The 23646-nt window shown below is 37.8% G+C and overlaps 1 protein-coding gene across 3 annotated transcripts in view; it reads right to left on the reverse strand.

The window, feature by feature from the left end:
- CADM2 (cell adhesion molecule 2) overlaps window positions 1–23646 on the reverse strand; it is a 681251-nt gene that overhangs the window by 167850 nt on the left and 489755 nt on the right. For all 3 annotated transcript variants that reach the window (XM_064469629.1, XM_064469639.1, XM_064469622.1), the window contains one exon: window positions 16618–16767. In XM_064469629.1, coding sequence (XP_064325699.1) covers window positions 16618–16767 — 150 coding nt within the window. The remainder of the gene's footprint in view (window positions 1–16617; window positions 16768–23646) is intronic.

The following is a 23646-nucleotide window of genomic DNA, read 5'->3' on the forward strand; positions in this document are numbered from 1 at the left end:
GTATTTATCCTTAGGACTGAGCCTGGAGTTCAACCCGTTATAATTTTATTTCTCGAACACACAGAAAGCTACACAGAAACTGCTAGCTCTTCATGATTTTTTTAGTTAGTTGCTCAGCAAAGAGCTATGGAAACCTGAATTCCCAAGAAGTTGTACACCATGGTAATTAATTTGTCCCTTTTACAAAAATTCAGAGCTTCCTTCTCCATCCCTCCATGCTGCGTAAGAAACAAACGGGACTTCCCCTCCTAGGCTGGACCTCTGCATGAGTCGACTAGCTGTCCCATTCTCCTATCTCAGCTGCCTGTTCTGCCTCTTCCTCTCTGAGTGGAGAAGAACAAAATTCTACCTGCCTTTCTTGAAGAAGCAGAATAAATTTAGATCACTTTTTTCTACTCCTAATACCCATGAATTTATACATATTTGATACTCACACTTCCTGTCAAATAGGTTGGAACTGGACAACAGATTCAAATATTAATGGGGGAGCATTTGGAAGAAAGAATGTGAGTTAACCGATGGTGCAATCATATATGCTACCGTTCAGTAGGAATACTGGCTAAAAATTTCAGATTAAATACACACACACACACAAAATTCCAGAACAAGTCTCAAAAAACCACACTGACAGTACACACCTTGCAGGAATGTGACTTGAAAATACCTGATCATTTTGAATAACAGCAGAAAAGAAAACCTTTGAAGATTCTCAGATCATATTGTTGCCAGTACCACATAAATTACACCAATTCAATTTATATTACCCTCTATTCCAGGCCTATTAAATCTTTAGTAATAGGTCTCCTTCATGTCATGCTCGTATAGTGAGGTGCAAGGCCCTTTTTATCATAAGTTAAATGGTGGTAATGGGAGGATGGTTGGGTGACATACTGCTCTCAGACAAGGAGAGTAATTTCCACATTTTAAAATAATGAATTAATCCTTATTGCCTCTATTACATCTTGAAGGACAATTCTGATCTACTGTGCCTTGATCAGTTTGACATTAAAAAATATCTGTTTATTGTTTGTAGTTAAAAGGTAGAAGAAGAAACAGGAACTCACTACAAAATATGACTGCCTGAGTATCTTTCTTCAAAATCATTACAAAGCACATACAACAAATAGGGACATTTTCATACCACTGCCATTTGCTCTTTTCCTTTGGTACTCTCTCCCATGTTTGAGAACATAAACATAGATGTAGGCTATTTGACTGTCTTAGGAGAAAGAGGAAGATTCTGTCACAGCCTGAAAGAGGTAATCTGTACTAATAGGGGTGTGATTTCTTTTCAGCAAAATGGGTTTATTACTGACCAGTGCGAAAATGATCCTCTTGGGAAGCTACAGTACACTGATAGATTGTATATGGACCCTTTAACTTACTTCATTACAAATTGACAACATCATTGCCAGCACATTTTGTTAAACACAGATGAACTGCACCTCTTAAATTCTTCAGCAGCAAGGCTGACATTTTTTGGACAGTAAATCCTCTCATTTTTGAAAAAGAAATGATATACACTTTAGGACACATCGATCTGGAGGATGAGTCCAAGCTCATCCAGGCTTAAAAATCTGGGAAATAGCACAAGCTGACCTGAGTTGCATTAGCTTTTCTGAATTCCTCTATAGGCTCTCAAAAGAAGTGGTTCAAATATAACATGATAGGAAAGCATTTATGGCTGTCATTGGGAGCCTCGGCATTGTGTGTTGATGTGGCACTGCATCATCTTGTGGTGATGAACTCTGCCTCGAGTAGCAGAGACAGAACAGAAAGAAATACGTTTGGAATGAACTCTTCTTACATCACCTTAACTGGAATGCAGTTGGACAGAGAATAATGTGAGTAATGAAGCAAGGATGTAGTTTGCAAGACTGGGTAAAATATGCCTTTCTGCTTAGCACACTTTCATCTATAAATGGGTGAAAGCATGCGCCTCCTTGGTAACTTCAATTCTCAAACCAGTCTGGATTTTGAAAGTCTAGAATTACGAAAGTGAGCTATTTTACACAAAGCCACAACACGTTTTATATCACAGTTTTAATTTCCTCAGAGGTTAGGAGTAGAAAGTTCAGCAAAAGAGCAGGGCATCAAAACAAAGATAGATCTTGTTTTTCTTCCCTCCTATTTTAGAGCACAGATGTGACCAAGGAAAGAAATAGTTGAAGGACTTGTAAACTGCACCTTTCTTTGTCCCTGTTGGTGCTGCTTTCTTTCCAAAAATAAGCAGAAAAAGCCCCAGTGAAGAAGCAGCAGCCATCTTTTCCACTTCTGTTTCTACCAGGAATGAATCCCACCAGAAAATGACACAAAAGGGATCCTAAATGATGCCACTATACTACTGTCAGACCTCTTCACAAGACAAAGTAATGCTACTTAGCAACAGATTACCTTGTAATAATGCTATCCCTTCACTATCTAGTAGGTGTGCCCTAGCTCTCTATGGATCTGTGATGGAGCAGGGAACTGAGCTCCCAGCTCTCAAACCCAGTGGCTTGATCCCCCTCTGTGAGAACTGGATGTTGCCCTGATACTAAGGTAGTGCTTGCAAGGAAGAGCCATTCTAAGAAACAGGTTGTTCTGCTGGCATTTTACAGGTTTCCATTTCATATATAAAAAGCTGAACTGAAACAAACATTTTATTTAAAAGGAAAAAAAAGGGGTTTGTTTATGCCAAGTGATTTTTCCCTAAAATTAAAAAAAAATCAAGTTTGATACTTCACATTGCATTTTGAAAAGAAGAATATTAAAATGGTGATATTTCCTTCAAAACAGCAAGTCCAGATCTCACTCCAGTTAAGTTCTGAAGTAGGATGGCTTTAAAAAGGAAATTAACATTTCCTTATTGATGTTCAACAGCTTCAGTAAAGAAGCTTGCAGATCATGAATACACAGCTATGCTTTAAAGACAAACAAAAGCGTCTTGATGACTAAGGATGCCTGTTACAGAAGGTGAGGGTAGGGCAGTCTGGTCCTTTTTTCCAAATACTTCCTGTTCTTTACTGTGAAAGATGTTCCCTTTTCACAGCCTTTTCACAGATGTTAATTCAGATGCTTTTCCTCCACTGGATAAAAGGTCAGGCATGCAGCGTTCACATGAAGCCTTGCTATTTTGTTTAGAACATAATTTGTACCATGACTGGTGAACAACAAATTTACCTGCAAAATGCATAGGGAGGTCCCTTGGCACCTACAAGGAACTGGAATCCTTGAAGTTTCTCAAATGCTTTAGAAGGAACTAGAGAATAGAGGCTGACACAGGTATTCTAACGAGAACAGCACACACTGCGCTCAGCCTCCTGACTCAGAGGAACAGCAGGCTGCATGATTTCAAGGCTCCTACTTGCTTCAGGTCTAAGGTGACCCTTCCAGTTGAGTGCAAGAACAATTTCACTCTGAAATTGGACACTGCGACAAACAAAGAAAGAAAGAGCCCTCCCTCCCCTGGCTCCTCCCCAGCCCCATGCTAACAGACGCTCACCTGCGGGAAGACAGCCATACAAAATGCAAAAAATTGACCAGGCAGCATCAAAGTGCTGAGCATTGCGAGAAAGAAAATTATAAGCGATTTTTAAAATGTTAATAAGGGGAAACTGAAGCCTTCAACAGGTCTGAAAAAATACCCATTCACAATCCTGGTTTATCTGCACAGGGAGAAATTTCCGTACGTGCGAGTCAGTTGCTAAGAAAGCTCTGCCTGATGCAGAATCAAGTCTGACTTTTTAAGTTGACTTTTCTACTTTTCCGGTGGATCAGAACTGTCAGGAGAGTTCCCCAGGCAGACCAGAGGATTGCAGAGAAGAGTTACTGTGTAGCATTCTAAGAGTTGTGGCGTAAGTGCTTTGATGGAATTAGCAACGGTGCTTTAAGAAACAGCCTCGGACTCTATTCCCAGCTCTAGCAATTACCACTCCCACAACAGAATCAGAACAAAGGAACAGAATCAGAAGGAAACCAGCCGCACATTTTCCTGTATGGGCAAAGCACAAATTCCCTTATGCTGCTGCTTTCTCTATGCCTTTAACTAACATCTGGCAGTGGGGCAAGGACAGACAACTGGAGACAGGAGCATTTCAAGTGTTGCTACTAGGCTTGCCAAGAGCTCAGCTGTCAGAGTCCTCACGCTGTCTTCAAGACTCTTCTGGTTTTCTCACAAGATGTTACTTTGACAAACATGTATTCTTCAAAAATTAAAAAATATCAAAAGTGTCCTGTATCAAGTACATCAGCAGAACATAACGTGTACCTGTAGAGTACCAAAATAGGGATTAAACAAAATTTTGCTAGGTAGTTGGAGAAAAAAGTCTTTAAAGATAGTGTTTGGCATGGGTTAATCGCCTCTTTCATTAAAGAAAGGAATACATACTGAGAATATCTTTCTGCCATCTGATTAAGCAATGAGCCAATACAATTGTAAATCTTCCAGAAAATCCCCATGGTTCAACTCAACAGAGGCAATTCTTTACTTCTCAGACGCTATCCCTCATTTTCAGATAATCATTGCATTAATTGTGTACAAAAACTTTCTATCATGCTGTTAAAAGAAATGGAATGTGACTGTTCTGCGATTCTCCTTAGCAACCTTTGACAATTAAGAGATTCAATTATTCACATATATTTTAATAGAACAATTTTTAAGTTTGCTCACCGCTGAATTGCTCAAACAGCAAGCAAGACCGAAACGGTTTGATTCTAGTATAAACAGTGCAACTGTTCATTTTCCACTGTTTTAGTGGCTGATACAACTTATTCTAACTGAGGTAAAAAGGATTCAAGGGTACTACTCTATCCCCACAATCATATGCTATGAATTGCTTTGCAAGTTATTGGAATTTTTTCTTCCTTTGAATAAGGCAGATTTTAAGTCTTGTCTGCACTTATTTGTATTATTTACAAGGAATATAAGTACTAGTTCTGTGTAATACTTAGCCGTATTACATACAGTTTCATGCAAGTCCAATCAAGTTTGGCATATTCATTCAACACCATTCAGTTCAGACAGTTTTTTTCTCTGTGTTAGTAAGCAGCACAACCATGGTATTAAAATAGAAATGATGGGATTTGCACTAAGACACATGATAATTTCATTCAAGGTGGGAAAAATACAGATGACACCCACTTTATTTTTAGGCTGCAAAATTGACTAAAAAATCTGAAGACTATCAGCATGCCCTGTATGAAGAAAAATAAAGACACATGTGCTAAGATTGTACACTGCGATGCACATTTTATAAACCAAGCTTCTGTTCACTGGTGTAAACTGAACCACAACCGGATAATCTGTATGGGAAGAACGATCTAGTAACACAGCATTGTATTTTTTCCTCTAAATCTTATTTTAGATAATGAGAAATTCTCTTTAAGCTGTTTTTGCTTCCATTGAACATATATTTGAGCTGTCAGTGTAGTTGCACGGTATTATTCTCTTAGGCTGCCACTGGACAATAAAGCTACAGATAGAAATAAAATAATAATAGCTTGTGACAGGTTACATTTAAAATGCTTGATCAGACTGATCAATGGGCCTTTGCTTCAAAAGCTAAGTTGAGGTTCAAGGAAAGAAAAGATAATGGTCATTCCAACAGTTTGCCCATATCTCACCGAACTGGAAGGCACTCGGGATAGAGCCTCAGTCTTAATACAGCTGCCACATACAAAAAATGCTTTTTTTTCTTCTCAGGCTCCATGATGGAAATTCACACCTGTCTTTTTCTTTCAAAAAATACTTCTGCCAGAGTCTATAGACTTAATGTAGATCTTGGTTTTATTTTAAAATTCAGAAGCTTTATTTTTCTTCCCAGCCCTGTAATTATTTTATATTCTTTAAGCAGCATTCTGAAAACTTCTTAATATTTAACAATTAATACATAGATAGCAATAATTATCAGTCAGTTACTGTAGATTAGCTGTTACAGGAATTTTTTAAAATTATTTTTTTAACATCCGTTAACACACATTGAACTCTGTGTGCTACCGGTTTGTTGTTTTTTATTCTTCTCCATTTACACAATTGCCTTTTGGTTTTTGTGTTTCCTCAAGCTCCTTTTACCCAGAGTACATACCACTGAAAGTAATCTCATTCCGGTTGATTCAGTTCTCGTTTCTGTTCAATTTAAAGTTATTTTCTTTGGCTCACAGCAGAACAGCACACAGTCTCTCACTGAGTTATTGAGGATTTTCACCCCATATCAGCAGCTCATCAGCAATTACTTTTCTGCACACAGATCCTTAAAGACCCAGGACATGATGATTTGTTACACTTTCTGTGCTGAAACAATCACGAAGGGAAGCTCCTTAAATAAGCTTCTACCAGACAGGTAGTGGAGAGATGAGCACTTCTAATAATGGTAGATCCTTCACTTCCACCTCAAAAATTGAAAATAGTAATATTTCTAGGTCCAGGCACTATGAAAGTGTAAGTTTACTGCCTTTATTTAAATCTTTGGATATATTAAAATCCGCAGCTTGCCTGACCTTAACACCATGATCCTCCTATAAACTAATCATCTAGCTTTTGGACTAGCTTCATAACATCTGATGTTAGAGCCGGCAAAATTTGTCTTTAATTTCTTTCCCACTGCCAATGGAAATTTAAATAAGGTGTTTTATTTTTGGTGATATAGTGGGATTTATACACACATGATAAGGTGAGATTGTAATATATGGGAGGTATTAAAAATTTCAGTTAGATTTAGTATGCATCTTCTAGAAATTTGTTTCAGTAAATGTATTATACTTTTTTTTTTTTACAAGCAGCTCTTGATCCTAAATAAAATTAGGATTTCTCATCTCATTCCTTTATATTACATGGTGCCAGTCAACAAGGGCTTATTTCTTCAGAGTGACTATTGAAAAGGAAAATGGTATTCTTCTTTACTATTAAGTCCAGTCTTTTACCATTAAGTCTTCCTGTGGTATACAGTACAGCTGAAGTTGAGCCTTTGGTAGTATCTTTTCCATTTTTAGGTTAAAGAGAAGCAAATCCATGCTACCAGTGAAAAAAGATACAAGCTGTCTTCACCCTTACTAAGCGTGAAAATAGAAGTGAAGAAAAGCATGGGGCAGAGACATTCACACTCACTGTGTGCCAGTTAGTTCTAACTCGGAGAGAATTGATCTCCCCTATCCAATAAACATTTAAGCCCTGCTAATACAACACTGTGGGGATTTGCCATCTTGGAGCGCAGGTAGCTTTGGGACTTCTTTACCATATTTGACTGAGCAATGTGGAAATGCTCACACAACGTAGCAAGCCTCTGCCTCCTCAGAGAAGCTGTAATTTCAGAAGGCAAGAGGGCTGAAGTCCAGAGGTACCACTATATTATCACAACAGCTTCTGGGGCAGGTTTGGAATCCAGTGGTCTCAAGTCTAGTTAATCTAGATTGGGATTTCTGTATCATGCTGGTAGGAGATACTTTTCCTATTCCTTTACTATTTTCCTACATAGTAGTCATTGACCTTCAGTCATATCCTTTGGAGCTGTTTTCCATCCAGTTGGGTAATTCTCTAAAAATATGTTGTTGAATCACTCTTTTGGACTACATTTCTCTTTGACCTGCTGTGTTTTTATTTCTCCAGCATTTGCTGACTGATAGTTAATCTCCACATTAACCCTTCTAAAAGCAGCCGGAATGGCAGTGACTGTACCACCTGCTGTTAGTCTAGGGCTGCTGTGATTATATTGCATTCAATTTCAGTTTCTGTTTCAAAGTCAGCTTTTGATTGATTGTTTCCAGTGTGTGGCAGAACCTTAGATTTTAAACGTGTTAAGCTACATCCGTGGTTATAAGCCACACTAAAAAGGTGCTTTTCAGCCAACCTAATTTGCTTGGAGAAACCTCATGGAAGCTGGACAGGCCTGCCAGCAACATCTTAGCTAGCTTAAGTGCTAGCTCAGATGTCTCTTAATGGCACCGTGCCATGCAGATATTGTCATGTTTTCAGGGGTTTCTGGTTTGCCCTCGTGAGAGTTTTGTCATCCAGATACAAAGTCATGACTGCACTTGTGGTGCAGATTTTTTCTTATTTCTATATGTGATATATCACATATTTCTGTCCTGGGAATATCTGAATGTTCTGTGATTGTCTTTCCCTTTTAATTATAAATATTTTTACGCTTTTATCCTAAAGCATTGTCTATTTCTTTATAATCTCATATGCCATTTCTAAATATTTGCACTTCAACTTTTTCCACTGCGGCTGTTTTCCTTTTAGAAGCATAATTTTCACCAGCCCTGCAAATATCAGCTATTCTTTGCAAAGTCATTTTTTTTCTATTCTCCAAAGTTAAGTTTTCTTGGATCACTTATACAACAAAACATTCAGGTTCTGGTCCGTCTGGTAATTCTCTTATGCCTATGATACTACTGTACTGATTATGCTGTGATACAACAATCAGCACTCTCGCCTGCTACCTGGTTTCTTCAAAAAAATAACCTTCACTTTCTCTACAGAACACCGTTCACCGTGTTCCTGATTAAAAATAAATTGTCTTTTTCTGCCTACCTTCGTATTCCATATGATGTACAATGTTGAGCTCTAGTGCTCCTGGGTCCCGCCTATTATCGTGAACATATTCTCCCACTTGCCCTTCTCTGCACGCAAACTGTTCCTCACTATTGTTTGCTCTGAAAGTTGTCTGAATGAAAGCAACGGGTTCAGAATTTAATGTAATAAGTCCTTTTTCTTCAGAAACCCCAAGAAGTTTTGCTCATCCACACAAACAACTACTGCAGAGAGGCCAGGTATATGAAATTTCTCTTTCCACCTTTTTTTTTCAGCGCCCCCTCCATGCCCCCGCCAAAAGATTTCTCACTTCTTAGAAAATTCTTTGCCATTTGAAACAAAAATACCCACCAGTCTGAGTATCACGAAACTTCATAACAGAGTAATCTTAGCAGTGTCATCATAACTACTGCTTCACTTCATCATTTTCCAATGTATCAGCTTCATTCTCCATTTAGCTTGAGAGCTGGCAAACTTAATTTCTGCACGTACCCACACTTCAGCACAATATAATGCAAACTCCTACACTTTCTAACTATCTCTACAATATGCTCATTTATTCCCTTAATGCTGCTAAGAAATGAAAAAATAAATGCTGTAAGTGGGAGTAGTTCTACTAATTTATTGCAATGAAATAATATTCTAATGCATTGTAATACATTTTTAAAATGTAATTTTCATATTCATTCAGACAATAACTGTCAAGATATTTTAACAGACTCCTGTTCTCTTTTATCACGTTATCTTTTTTAAGATGCATGAACACAAGCGTTCTGGCTTTCAAAAGTGGCAACCTGTTTTTGAAACCTTGTTTTTTAAGGATCAAGTGAGACACTTCTTGATCTCAAAAGCTCTAAGACAGCTTCTTTTTTTCCTCTGAGCACCAAGGAACTACTATGCCAAATCATTTAAGCTCACTTCCTGTTCATGGCTCAGAGGTAAGGTGGGCTGGGTCTGGTTGGGATGGAATTAATTTTCTTCATAGCAACGCATATGGTGCTGTGTTTTGGATTCATGGCCAAAACACTGTTGATAACACACCGGTGTGGTGGCTGCTGCTGAGCAGTGCTTGCACGGTGTCAAGGCCTTCTCTGTTTCTCACTCCACACCCCCGCTGAGTAGGCTGGGCGTGGGCAAAAGATTGTGAGGGGACACACTGGGGATAGCTGAGCCCAGCTGACCAAAGGGATATTCCATACCATATGGTGTCATGCTCAGCAATAAAACTTGGGGGTTATTCTCCCAAAGTAGGGATCACTCAGAGATTGGCTGGGCATCAGTCTCCTGGTGGGAGGTGTTGAGTGATTGCTTTTGCATCACTTTTTCTTTTTCCTTTCATTTTCCTACACTTATTAAACAGTCTTAACCTTGATCCACGAGTTTTTCTCAGTTTTGCCCTTTCTATTCTCTCCCCTACCTCACCACAGGGGAGTGAGTGAGCGTAAGAACCCGTTAGTAAGAAACAAAATTGCAGCTGAAAGACATAACCCAGGTTATCTATCCCTATATGTCATACCATGGGTCTCAAGGAAAGATAAGAGCTGGCCAGACGGCTACTGATAGTCATGTAGCATAATTGTGAAATCAACAGATCTGACTGACATAAAAAATTAAAATTAACTATAACTTGGATGAACTATTCTAAAAGATCTTAATGGAAAGCCCTCTGTGAAAACCAGATTTCTATCTCCTACAATTTTTTTCTTTAAATGCTAGAAACCTCTCATGTTAAAGGCATTTACAAGCTACTGCTATTCAGCTCAGGGAAGAAAAAAAAGAAAAGAAAATTCTGTCCCTCTGTATACCTTCCCCCCAACTCTTACAGCTGTAAAGTCATACTTCGATATTTGTTTGTATAGTTTTCTTGCCTTTTTCTCATTGCTTTTTATGCTATGTTGTAGGTACTATCTCATTGAAAGGGTCTATTAAACTCTAAGTAACAGTGAATCTCTAATTTATATGTGTACCCTAGGATGTTGTTGAGCTTGGTCATCATCTACTGCCTGATACCATCTCCACTCAATTATGTAATAGGAAACAGAGCATGTGAAGGTGGAGACACAAGTCCATTCATCATTGCTACTCGATTTCATATTACTTAAATGCTAACGTTCTCAGGCCTCCCAACAATACAGGCTGTCTGCCACCCTGCCTGCATAACTAATTTAAAGTGTGTATTTCCTACTTTCCTTTCTATACAAAAAAGAAACATTAGTTTCTTTGCTCCTTTGACTTTCGTTTTGTACAAGCTTATTCCTCCTGTCTGGAGATTGTTTGTCTACATGTCTACATCTTAAATTGAACTGCTTACCAGAATCATTACATGTCATACAGAAAGTAAGTTCACCATTTCCCCCCAATCAGAAATACTGTCAAATGATTTCTGTAACTCTCAAGTGCCTCTGCTTGTTTACATAGATTAGAATCTGAGACTGAATCACCCAAAGTGGTGAAAATGGGGTTACACTTCAATATCCGGAGTCTGGCTTCCACAGAACAAGTCAAAGGGTAAATACAGCTAACTGAGAAGGAGTATGTCTATAGCATCAGAAACAAGATCTTCATGCCTTGAGTGCCAGCCTTCTGTACGTCAATTCTATCACCATTTAATTTTGACAGTTACAGTAAGAATTAAAGTTCTCTGCATTAATAACTCCTCCTAAACTGCCATATGTGACATTGTAATTAAAATCCCATACCTTGTGCACTGTGAATTTCAGAGTCTCCCTCTAAATATCTTTTTATTGAGAATGAAAAAGTCTAGGAGTTGTTTTCATGAAGTTGGTAGTACAGCTAGGTAGGCAAAAAGGCATGATGTTTTTATTTGAGACACGCCCTGTCTCTAAACATACCGGCAAGTTCTACTGTAGTAGTGCTACCCCTCAGAAGGAGCAAAAGCAGAACCTTACGGGGAGCTGCTATACCCAAATGTTTCCATAAGCTCACTCGAGGCATTGTGCCTATCAGGGAAGCTCTCAGGAGCTTTGCAAGTACAGTGGCCTCTCATAACCCTTGCCTAGTGCACCAGTATCTTTGAAAGCTTTCAAGATGATAGGGAGCTACATAAATGCCAAGTATTCTTACATGTAAAAAATCAAAGGTCATCTAAAGAAACATATTCTGCTGCTGAGGGATGAATAATCCTGAGGTTGGAATATGCTTTCTAATGTTTTAGTAAGACATGAAAGTGCTACTACTTGATGACAGCACAAGGGACGTGTACCCATCTATGATTAGCATCAGGCATATGTCTCATCAAAAACTGGCATGTCAGTTTGTGGCAAACTTATCACGATCAATGTCAACACAGCACTTGTTTTACTATCAACAGACCCGCAAACTTCCCTGTTAAGGTGAAGAGCAGGTATTTTACACTTTCACTTGTCTGACCGAGCAAAGCTGTTAGATATATACCAGGTACCATTTCTCTTCTTTTCTATAGTCTGATTGCACATTTTTGAATTGATGAGTTTAAACACCTTTGACATCAACAGCCACCGTCAGTTGTACACGTCCCCTTTAAAACTCAATATCCTGCTCCATACGTATCTATATTCCCTACCTAAAGGGAATATGAGAAGACGGGTGCTATAGCAAGCTGAATGTAGGTTCTTTTCAGTCTTCTCTTTAACATCCATCTCTGTATTTCCATGCTACACCCTTTTTGTTCTACCTCTACATTCATATTTATGTCTGTGTTTGTTGCCCACTTGAAATCCTTAAGTAATACCACCAGTGAAGATAAAATAAAATAACCTATATTAATTTAAAATCAGATCTGTCAGTTCTACATTGTTGCACACTGTGCTTCTTCTAAAGGCAGCTATATAATTATAGGTACTTGGGTGCATAAAGTGATACGGAGGTTTCTATGGCAATTATTCATTTTAATTGAAAATTGTGTAGGGAAAAACTCGTTTCATGTGTAGCGTGCAATGCGCATTTGTTTCCAAAGAATCTGAACTTGCTCAGGGTGAGCTGCAGGAAGACACAATCTTGAAAATTCTGTCTGGGGGGTGGGAAACTGAGGGGGGTCTTGGTAAGGTTGTTAAGCTTATTAAAATTTAAGACCATTTATCCATTTATGAAACTAGATTATCTATTTTTTTTACTGTCAGGTAAAGATTTTATGCTTAAAATGAAGTAAGAGTTAAAAATCAAATTGATACACAATGTCCTTGAAGCAACAAGGTAGGGTAACCAGAAAAAAAAAGCAGCACTAGAAAGGACGACAGAGACATCCTGAAGGAGACAGGTCATCAATAAGACCAAATCCACAAGATCTAACATTTGTATTTTCACATATTTTAGCTACTGTGTTAAAATAATAATGAAGACAAGGTTAGCTTTAATATATTTTAGAATGTCAAAATAAGAGTTAGAGCGAAGCAACTGTTTTACCTTGCTTAGCTGATAAAATAAAGCTATAATTTATATTCCTACAGGAAAACACGATTTATTTCCTCTCCCAATTCCCATCACCACTATGAGTCAAACACATTTGAGGTGTAAAGTTACAACAAAACCCAAATCAACTACTTCAAGTGATGAGGACCTGGAAACAACCTCTGAACTGTGGTTTCCTATTCACTAAATTTACAGCATTGCCTTTTCTGAAACAAAACTCCACTCATTTGCTATCTGTATCATTGCAAGACTGTATAGGCTAGGTGCCAAAAATGTCTCAAGTTAAAAATATTCCTTCAAAAATAGTAAATAAATATTAAATTGCTGGGAGGGTGGGGGAGGAAGTGTTCTTTACTAGCCACAAAATCCTCCTAACTGAGCAAAATCTGTACTTAATAACATGTGGCCATGGCAGTATGTGAGGAGAACCAGAAGAACAATTTTAACAATGTTGCTTTGTTATAAGAGTATTTGGCTCATTTCATAATTATTTTAGAATATTTATTTTGAATTTTTCCATAATTATTTAGAATATCTAAACCAGAAAAAGTAAGAATGACTCCTAACTTCAGTGTCGATGATTGCATCACAGAGGAAAGCAAAATGACATAAACGTGATTTTCATAGCATATGTCATCCATTTTCAATAAAATGGAGACTAATAAGAAACTCCTTGTTGAAAGGCATTCCCTCCATCTGACCAAGTGAATCCTTTTTCCTGGTCCACGGCAAGCTCTATTTTGGTCAGAAAATGATTTTGCAAGACAGAGGAACAAACTTGTTTGAGAAAGAAGTGTGAACGTGTAAGGAGTCCCACCAAGGACACTCTAGCAGCAGAGGACTTTTTACTGCATGGACAATTTGCTCTACTTTTGGCACCTGTTCTGCCATACGCTGACAGCTGTCATCTCCCTCATCTTCTGTTGCAGTTAGGACCCTCTTCTGATACTTACCTGACTTCCTTTGTTTTACTACCTGATTCTCTCATAATTATTAAAATATAGAACAATCAATAGAAAGGTTTCCTGGATGTTTTTTATGCTTCCAGACATAAAAGAAATATACTGTCATTCCTTTGTGTGTCATTCTTACAAGTACATATATAGAAAATAATTTACTGAAGGGAAGTAAAGTTAAAGGCATGCAAATTTTATTTAGTTCTTACTGTGGCCATATCCATAGTTACTCAGCTCTGATAGATATGAAGGCTGCTGGTGGTGGTCCTCCTCTAAGGTTCTGTTTCCTACACAGAACTTAACCCTACACCACTGTCGACCCTACACCTACTCAACAGTTTTCATGAACTTTCAGGGTTTGAGAAACACAGCTATTAAACAGCAGTTTTCATGGTGCTGAAGGGAGAAGTAAGATCTGAATGTTGGTTTTGGCTAACATTGAGAGACAGGTTTGAGAAGACTCCAGCTGAGGCACTGCTCTCATTAGATTAAATTTAATGACTGGATCTAGTAGAAAGCTGCTGTTTGTAGCCAAATTGTATGCCTGGCTGTGAGAAGGGTGGTGGGGTGGGGGTGGGGGGAAGCCTTTAGAGTTATGCTTGCCGTTGTTTATTGAGAAAACCATCAACGTATCAGAGCCATAAATAGCTCTTTCCATTTTGGCTCAGTAATGCAAGCATCAAAAGCATGTAAAGGAAATCTCTTCCTTACTTAGAAGAACACATACATACATACACAGAAAAAAATTGCCAGCGAAAGCTGTAACTTCATTTTCAGAAATGGCAGAATGTTTTCCAGGTAGGACTTGGATGCACTGCTCGCTCCCCTCAGTATACTCAAGTCTGGAAATGTCACACAGAATGCAAAGCTTTGCCAGCGTAAGGAGGACTAGGTATGTCTGACTGAAGGACCTAAAGTTTTTTGAGACCCCATCAAGACGCTTTCCTGTCTAATAGATGCACAGTAATCCCTCCGTAAAATGAATCATCAAGTATTCCTCAAAGGCTTGGGACAAGCTGGAAGTTCAATAAAGAGTGTGGTCCTTTAAATTTACACACTTCAGCTCCTCACATTTCCTGTGGGGAATATAAATTGCTTCTAAGTACTTACTATGCTGCATGCCATTCAAATACTGTTGCTTCAATTCATTATATTAAAAAGTAATGCAAACTTCAATTATTCATTATAAAAGTACAGGTTTAGCTAAAGTACACAGAAAAGTCAATTCACACCAAAATGGCTACAAAGTTCAAATTAATCTATTGGCAGTCCTCCCACATCCTTCTCAGCATCCTTTAAAATGTCACTTATTTTATAAAAGATATAGATTTTGTGAGTATTGATGTGCTCTATCAACAGACAAGTTCTCTCTGCTTGTAGTTTTGCAGACATTATTTACCCATCCCAAATCACTAACAATTACAGCTAAAATAAAGGGGTCCATATGAGTAAAGGTTACAGGACTAGACTTACAGCTCAAAGGTTTGCGCCTTACAAACCTCTCATCTTCCATCCTACATGCAAAAGGTACTTATGATTTCAAAGAACTTGCAAATCAAATGATTACACGCTACAGGAAATTAGATAAAAGAGAAAGGAACCACTTCAACAACATAAAGAGATTCTATTCAGCTATTATATTAATAGCAAAAAAGCATATTTCGATTGTAGCTTCTGCAGGTATAAAATGACAGGTTTTAGACTCTACTTTATTGAAGTGCATAGATCCACAAAGCATTTTCAGTCCTGCAAGGTGTTTTAAAGTCTTGTAATCATTCCGCAAAGCATTTGGACAGCATGTCTTTAATTTTAAGCAGAGGAGTAACTGCACTTGTTAAAAAATGTTCTACAGTATGTAGCACCTTTCAGAATAAATTCAAGCAGTAGAATTAAGCATAAAATACTGTTGAACTTCTGCACCACTGAAATCAACACCAAAGCTTTTGCATTTCTGAAGCCAAGTTATTAATTTATTCCTCATAAATTTAGTTTTAATTTCTTCATGGCATCTAATGTAATCTTTATGTTAACATTCTATTATGTAAAATGTAATGCTTTTTTGTTTCACATTAAGATAAATGTCATAGAAATATAGCCTACTGCAGTGATAATGCCCCTCTTTTTGTATGGAATGGAGATTTTCCTGTCTTTTTTCCCCGCTAATTTAACTAAAAATAAAAAAATCTGTGCATGGTATAATTGGAAAAATCAGGGCACTGAAAATGAGCGTTTTGATTAGCAGTTACACTAAGAACACCTACCACAGCAACTGTGTATTGCACTAACAACCAAAAAAACCTACAGTACACTTGAAGCAAATAGTGGGATTATACACATATATATAAAAACATATATAAACTATATATGTATACACACAAACACACACACACACACACACACACACACACACACAAATAAAAGCAAGTCACAAGGTTTATGGACTACTTCTTCCCTTGCCAGACTTTCACCACCCGTAAATGCTCTTCCAAGATATTTTGCAACAATGTTTTCCAAATCAGCTTGCAATAAGCATTTAAAATATTATTCTCCTTTAATAATATACAAATTTAAGCCCAAAAGCGCACTTCAGTGAACCCCTACCAAAAAACATTGTATCATAATTAGAGCTGAAAATATATATTCCTAGCAAATATTTTCACATTAAAATATTAAAGCGAAATGGTTTTAAACATTTCTTTCTTAGAAAAAAATGATGCAGAAGCATGAGTTCAGGAAATGATTTACCTTTCTTGTCATCGAAGTACAGTGTCTGTTGAGCTGGATTTGACCACTGGAGGGAGGTGTTATCATTTTGATCGACCCTGCAGGTCAAATTTGCTGTTCCCCCTTCAACAACCGTGACGTTCTGTGTAAGTGGAAACTGCCCTTGGCTGCCTGAGGAGGGACGGGAGGGGAGAGATGGAGAAGGGAAGAGAAAAAGAGAAAAAAAAGGAAGGATTTAAGTTGTAGAACTGAGTTTACTGCGTCAGCTTCCCACTGATGACAGAGTCTGAATTCAGTGTGATCTACTCTGACCAAAGAAAGGTAGTACAATAAACTGAAAAAATTTTATTCGCACTATATTCTCCGCATCCAATAAACAGATTAATTGAGAAATAGGGATTCTTTTTCCCCCGCTCTCCCCCTCCAAGTCGTACTAATTAATTCCACAGAAATACTCTGCAATTTTATCTCCTCAGACATACCCATTCATTCAGGGTATGCCTCCGCATAGGGTTCATGTGCTACATACCTACATAGATGTCTCAGTATGGGTAATACAGTTAAATGGCTGTTGAAAACATCACAGAAAGCATAATATAAAAATCTGTCTGGGACTTTTAAAAAAGAGTGACAGGGCAGCCTTGACTCCCTGATGCTTTTTATGCTTTTTGAAGAACTCTCAGGACAACATCTTTCCTGTCAGGTTTGGAAAGTTTTTGGAGAGCAAATGTAGTGTGGTTCTAACAGTCGATGCATCTTCTGTTGAGGTAATATAACCTGATCTCATATGAAAATGGAAGAGATGATGTAGTAAGTCTCTTTCACATCTGTGATTCTATCCCAAAGCATTATGAATCACATTAAGTGCTTCCTGAAAAGTCACTGGGAAGATTTCCAAATATGTCTACACAATACAGGAGCAGTATCACCCAGGTTCTTGAATCACAAGCATTTTCAACGGCGTAGTTAGACTAAAGTGTTTATGTAATGTGAGAATAGCACACACATTGTCAAACAGCACAACACATCCTGGCAAAGAGTATCACAACAAGGAAGCACAGTAAAAACATGGAAGTCATTTTTAACGTGGGCGGGGAAAGAAATGTTCTTCAGTAATAAGCAAGGCACATCATTACCTGGGAGATCTATTACTTTATTCAGGGATACAGTGCAAAAGAAAGACAATCCAAAAGTTTAAATCAAATATATGCTTCTTTCTTTCCCCCCTTTTTTACAGGTTCTATTAATACAAGAAGTCTCCAGGGATAGGTAGAGTTGCTAGCACAAAGTATAATACCAAGATTGACACTCAAGTGGGATGTGTCAGAAGTGAAAAATCTCTCTATAGTCCTACAGGAGTGAACAAGCTCAGAGATATGTCATAAATATATCAAGGAAATTAAATATACAATATCCACTAATTATACCAATATGGAATCACAGATCTGGCATAAAACCTTCACAGAAACATCCTGTTTTAGTGGCTCTCATCAGAGTTGTTCCCTTCTAAGTTAAACCGAGGCATGTGTTCTATATGGAAGGCATGACAGTATAGAAGTCTATTATCTAGTATATAGGTTTTCAGATGACCAGAATAAGAAGTTACTAAATAAAAAATTAACAAACAAGCTTCTATTTGACCTGCTGATATTGCCAAAGACTTAATTCTAGCTAGATTTTGATAGCTGTCCATATTGATGGCCTTAGGCCTGGTACATAAGCATCTACATCACTGAAACGATTAGCATTCAGGAAGATCTAACACTCTCCACTGTCTTGGTTTAAAATAAATAAATAAATAAATAAATAAATAAAGGATTTCCATCAAAATACGAATCCGAGTAACTGGTATAATTTTTGTATAAATATCAACTTCCTGCAGATGTCTAAAGAGCAAAATTTACTACGTACTGATATTTACTATAAGAGGATATTTACAATCAACAGGATAACAGATAGAGTAAATAAGAAATAAGGAATATTGAAAACACCATGGCTAATTTAAATGCTGCAAACAATAAATGACAAAATTCTCATGACATCCTCTGTATCTGACACTTCATTAATCAAACCCTGCTTCTTGAAAACCACACGTTGAGAAATACTTGATGAGTGAAAAGTCATAAACAAGGATGGAAAAAAAAAGAAAACAGAAAAGATTTGTCATTTCCTTCCATTTCTCCTCTTTCAATTCCAATGTGTCAAGGAACCTCAAGATATTGCATAAATTGCTTATCGCTTAAATTAGAATTTTAAAAATCCAGAAAAATGCACACAGCCTGTTATTACTTCCACTAAATTACAGGCATCTTACCAAAAAAATAACCTTCTCAAATATGAGTTGTGGATAAGAGGCTATGTGGGTTAAAATATTTTTTGCATACAAGAAGCATTAAACAGAACCTAGCGCCAGAGATTAGCACAGTGAAATCCGTCATTTACATTAAAGACTAGGAAAGGAAGATAGTTTAATAAAGAACTGCTGTAATGATTTAGGACCCTATTAACATAATCTGGGAGATCTCCCCAGAATTACCCTATATTCTTTTTCTGATATTATAGTTCTTATCATGAAGGCGTCAGCGTACTTGTAATCTATCATTTGCTAATGATTGTCAAGTCACAGACTTGTTTGTTCGGAAGAGTGGTTAGTAGGTAGACTTTTCTGATCAACCATTTAAATGGAAACTGCAGATGCCATGATCTGAATGAGGCCAGAAGAACTTGCCTTTCTCTGGCCACTCTCCTACCTGCTGATGCTTTCAAAGCAAGAATTGATTTATCATATAAAAGTGAAACTAAAGCATTTGTCCTATCTCTTACTAATACATAAGCTGTGTGGATATGGAGAAGATACACATAGCTTCATAGGAAGCTTGGAGTGTAGAAAGAGGTACAGAGAAAATGAGCCCTTTAATCTGGAAATTAGGCCAAGTGGAAAGAAGGGAGTCTGTGCAGAACAGAAAAATGGACAAAGTGAGACCAAAAGAAAGGACACTGCACACCTCTTAATGAAGACCAAGATTATTAGTAAGTGATGGGAAACCTAAGACACAGAAACATTTATGTTATTTACTTTATTGTTTGTATCAGCGTCTGACTTGGGTTATTGAAGTAGGAACTTTGGGGCTGGAAGGACTGGAGAAGGTTGTGAAAGCCTATACCAGAGAGATCAACATTATAGAAAACGTCAGCGTTGTGCCATTTCACACAGCATTATAAGTGTAAAGAAGTGGTTTTATGCCACTAAAGATTAGATCTGGTCCTGGGGGAACTGACAGTATTTTGCAGGAGAGGCCTCATTGCTGTTAAACAGCTAGGTAGCGTGCGCCCAGGAAGCATGCCAGCGAAGCTGCCAGCCCATGCAAGTGCTCAGTGCGATGGAGAGCCCAGGCCATCGGTGACGAGAGGTGGTGTTCTCAGCCAGCTCTAGGTACCACCATTGAGCTGCGGCTGCTGCAGCACAGCGACCCACGGCCAGAGGCCACTGACTGGAATCACAATGTTGTTCCCTGAGGTACTTGCTTTGGAAAACACCCTTGCACCTGGGATAATTTATCACCACTGCAAAAAAAGCATTCATACTCCCAGCATTGAGTGCGCTGGTTCTGATCCATGTCAGTTGTCCCATTAAGTCAAGAAGACTTCGTGATGAGCCTCCAATAACAAGGCAAGCCTAAAGACCCAGCCAGACTGAGTCTAGCATGCTAAAAGAAACTTAGTTTTGATCATAATTTCAACTGGATGCTACCACTGTGGTTCTCTAATAGGAATGGTTCTTAATATAATTATTAAACATTCTTGTCTTACTTTCTTCTTTAACTCTGGGAGCAGAGATTGAACAAGACAGTGTCCTCTAACAAAAGCATTCCACCTTGACCTATGAAATCTAGTAATGGAAAACTTCGTGGCACCTTCGGTAACTCATTTCAGAGAGCAACGGTCACCATTATTTAAACAAGAAAATGGGATTTTATTCCTGGTCTGAATTCGTCTCACTGCAGCACCTAGCATCCACTGGCTCTTGTAATACCTTTTTCCCTGCTCTGAAGAGCCCTCTATTATCAAATTTCTCTTTCTTTTGTAGGTACTTAGAGACTGTGATCATATCACCCATTAACCTTCTCTTTGATAATCTAAATAAATTGAGCTCCTAAGACTTTCTGTAGAAATCGTATTTTTCTAATCCTTTAATTAGTCTGTGTCTCTTCTCTGTGCCCTCTTCAATTTGTCATCTTTTTTCTGAAGTGTGGAGCCTAGACCTGGAAACCACACTGTAGCAGTCACAGAAGGAAAAAATACAAGGGAAATGTCACTTCTCCACCAGAACTTCATATTCTTGTTTGCACACCTAAATGAGTGCCCTTGGCCACAGGGTTAGACGGGGACCCAAGTCTGACTGATGAACTACCATGATGGCAGTGTTTCTTCTGGGACACTGCTCGAAGGCAGGCCCCCATCCCAGTTCTCCTCCTGTAGCTCTTAGATGTACGTCCCTATGTTTCCCTGCACTGAAACATACGTTTCTTTGAGCCCAGTGCCCCATGCTCTTCATTATTTCATATGTCCACAGTCTTTGCAGCATCCACAAATGCTGCTGGCAACAATTGTGTTTTCCAGGGTGTTTCTAAAAACAAAATCCAAAAATCATCTCAATAGTACAGTACCAACCACTTTTCCCAAGAAGACAAATGCACAGAAACATGAATGTTCAATGCTGAGTTCTTGTTAATCGTTACACGTTCACCCTATTTTTTCAAACAGTTCTAATCTCAAGGTTGGTTTTGACTAAGTTTTGGTTATTACTCAAGATGTCACGCTATTTCAAGTCAAAGGCCTTTCAGAAGTCAAGAAGATTTCAAAGGTTATGGTTACCTTTTTCTAGACATAACTGTAATTTAAGAAGTCATGAAAATATTAAATAGGTCAAACAAGCATTTATAAATATATTCAAAAATATTGAAAATAAATTAGTTCCTAATGAAGACTTGTTTTAGAACATAACAAAAGTTTCTACTAAGGCAGAAAATTTAAGTATGAACTAATGTTCATATTTCCTTTAATGGTGGTAATGTCAGTGAGACATAACCCCATGAAACTAAGTGAAATCTCAGATTTCAAAATGTGAGATTTTGAAAATATTTGAAAAGTATTCCTAAATCTACCACTGACTTCTCACATGGCCTCAGGCAATCCATTTAATCTATGCTTTGCTAACCAATCTACACAAAATAAATGATGCTTATTTAACTGGTAAAAAGATTTGGCTCAAAAAGGATTTAAAATACATTTTTTATTTTTTATACAGGTGTTTTCACTTCCTCTCATCTGATTTCAGCCCATGCTGCTGCTGCTATGAGACAGAGGAATGTACTTATGGGGAACAGAGACTTGAAACAGTGATAAAATAAACTTTATAATGCTTCCATTAGAGTTTAAGGATGAATATTTGAATTATTTTGTTGCATATATTGTTCAAATCACATGTCTCTTCTGGTTTGTGCATATGTACTGTTAAACAATAATTCTATATTTATTCTACAAATGATTTGAAATAATTTCTATCCTCCCCATCTAAACATAGCTTCATTCTTTGCGTATAAATCCTTGTAATAATCAGGCTAAGTTTAAAAATATAAATGTCTTTATTTGTCAAATTTTTTTTATATATGATGCACAAATTTGGGACACCATCAAGAAGTAAAATAAAAAAGACTGTGGATTTCCAAGAATTTTAAGACGTCTTTCAGATTTCAGTAATGAATCCAAGTCTACCTAAAATTCTTCAGTTTCTGAATTGGACTCCCCATTATCACAAATACAAAAATTCTTGCACTGTACCTAATTCAGCTTGTTGAAAGCCAAAAGTGATGATAGCAGTAAGAAAACCACACTCATAGCAATAGCAAGCACTACCGAAATAAATCGTTCTTTACTTCAGCAAAATTCCTACGTGTCAGTATGCTTGAGCAGAAAGGAATAAAGAATGTAGCATATAACTTAAGAATAATAATGAATTATAAGTCAAATTTCAACATCCAGTGGAAAAACCTCTAAGCACTTCCTGCACTGTTGAGGAGTGCATTAAACACTTCCCAGACACATCACCTTTTAGTCTGCACTGTGCTAGCTGAACAACCCAGGATGTTTTATTTGCCTCTCACCGGATGGCTCCTCCATTCCTGGAACAACTTAGCAACCTTTCTCTTCCTTGAACATGAGCAGCCAGGGTGCTACACCCACTCCAGAAATCCTAGCAGTGTATTATACAATAGCACTAGTAACTCCTTGTTTCAGGCTGCAGGTATGGAAAAGACGCCTAAATTTGGTACTTGTACTAAGGGCAGATACGGAGACTTGCTTTAGGAGATGCACCAGGAGAAAAACCATATCACATGGGATTACATGATGATGATGATGGGACACTGGGCTTGCAAAGGCCAGGGCTCTCTTAAAGGTACGCACCCACATGCACTCCAGGCTTTTGCTGCCTGTCTGCTTTTAGAGAACGCAGAAAAAAGCAAGAGGTTGATCAGCACCAGGGATATGGGAATTATCCCTGTTCAGCTGAAGAAACAGAAGGTAGGAGTGTAAGAGGGAGGGGGATAAGAAGGTAAGATGGGGGGGGGAATGTGGCTCTCATATCTTTCACAGGAATTTTAATCTGCACTAAAGAGAAATCCCTGCTCAAATGCTACTTAGTAAATGTTAAAGGGCCATTTTATTTTTATAAACATATGGAAAATGCAGAACATGTAAATAATAAATACTCTTTTGAACCGAGATTTTTAGGTAAGTTCAGTGCAATTTATTTCCTACTTTACTGGTGACTGAGGGAATTGACAGGTATGTTTGAGACAATAAATGTAACTCAGATGATCATCATTCTACAGACAGGGCTACCCATCCAGCTGGCTCGCTTTCTTCACAAGAAATGGTTGGCAATGACACTTCTACCCTGCACTGGCAGGTCAGGTCAATCAGATACATATATATCCACTACAGTATATGTAATTATGCTCTATTCCATGATCAAACCTTGAGGAAAAT

This window comes from Phalacrocorax carbo, chromosome 1, assembly GCF_963921805.1.
Source record: "Phalacrocorax carbo chromosome 1, bPhaCar2.1, whole genome shotgun sequence".
Taxonomy (NCBI): Eukaryota; Metazoa; Chordata; class Aves; order Suliformes; family Phalacrocoracidae; genus Phalacrocorax; species Phalacrocorax carbo.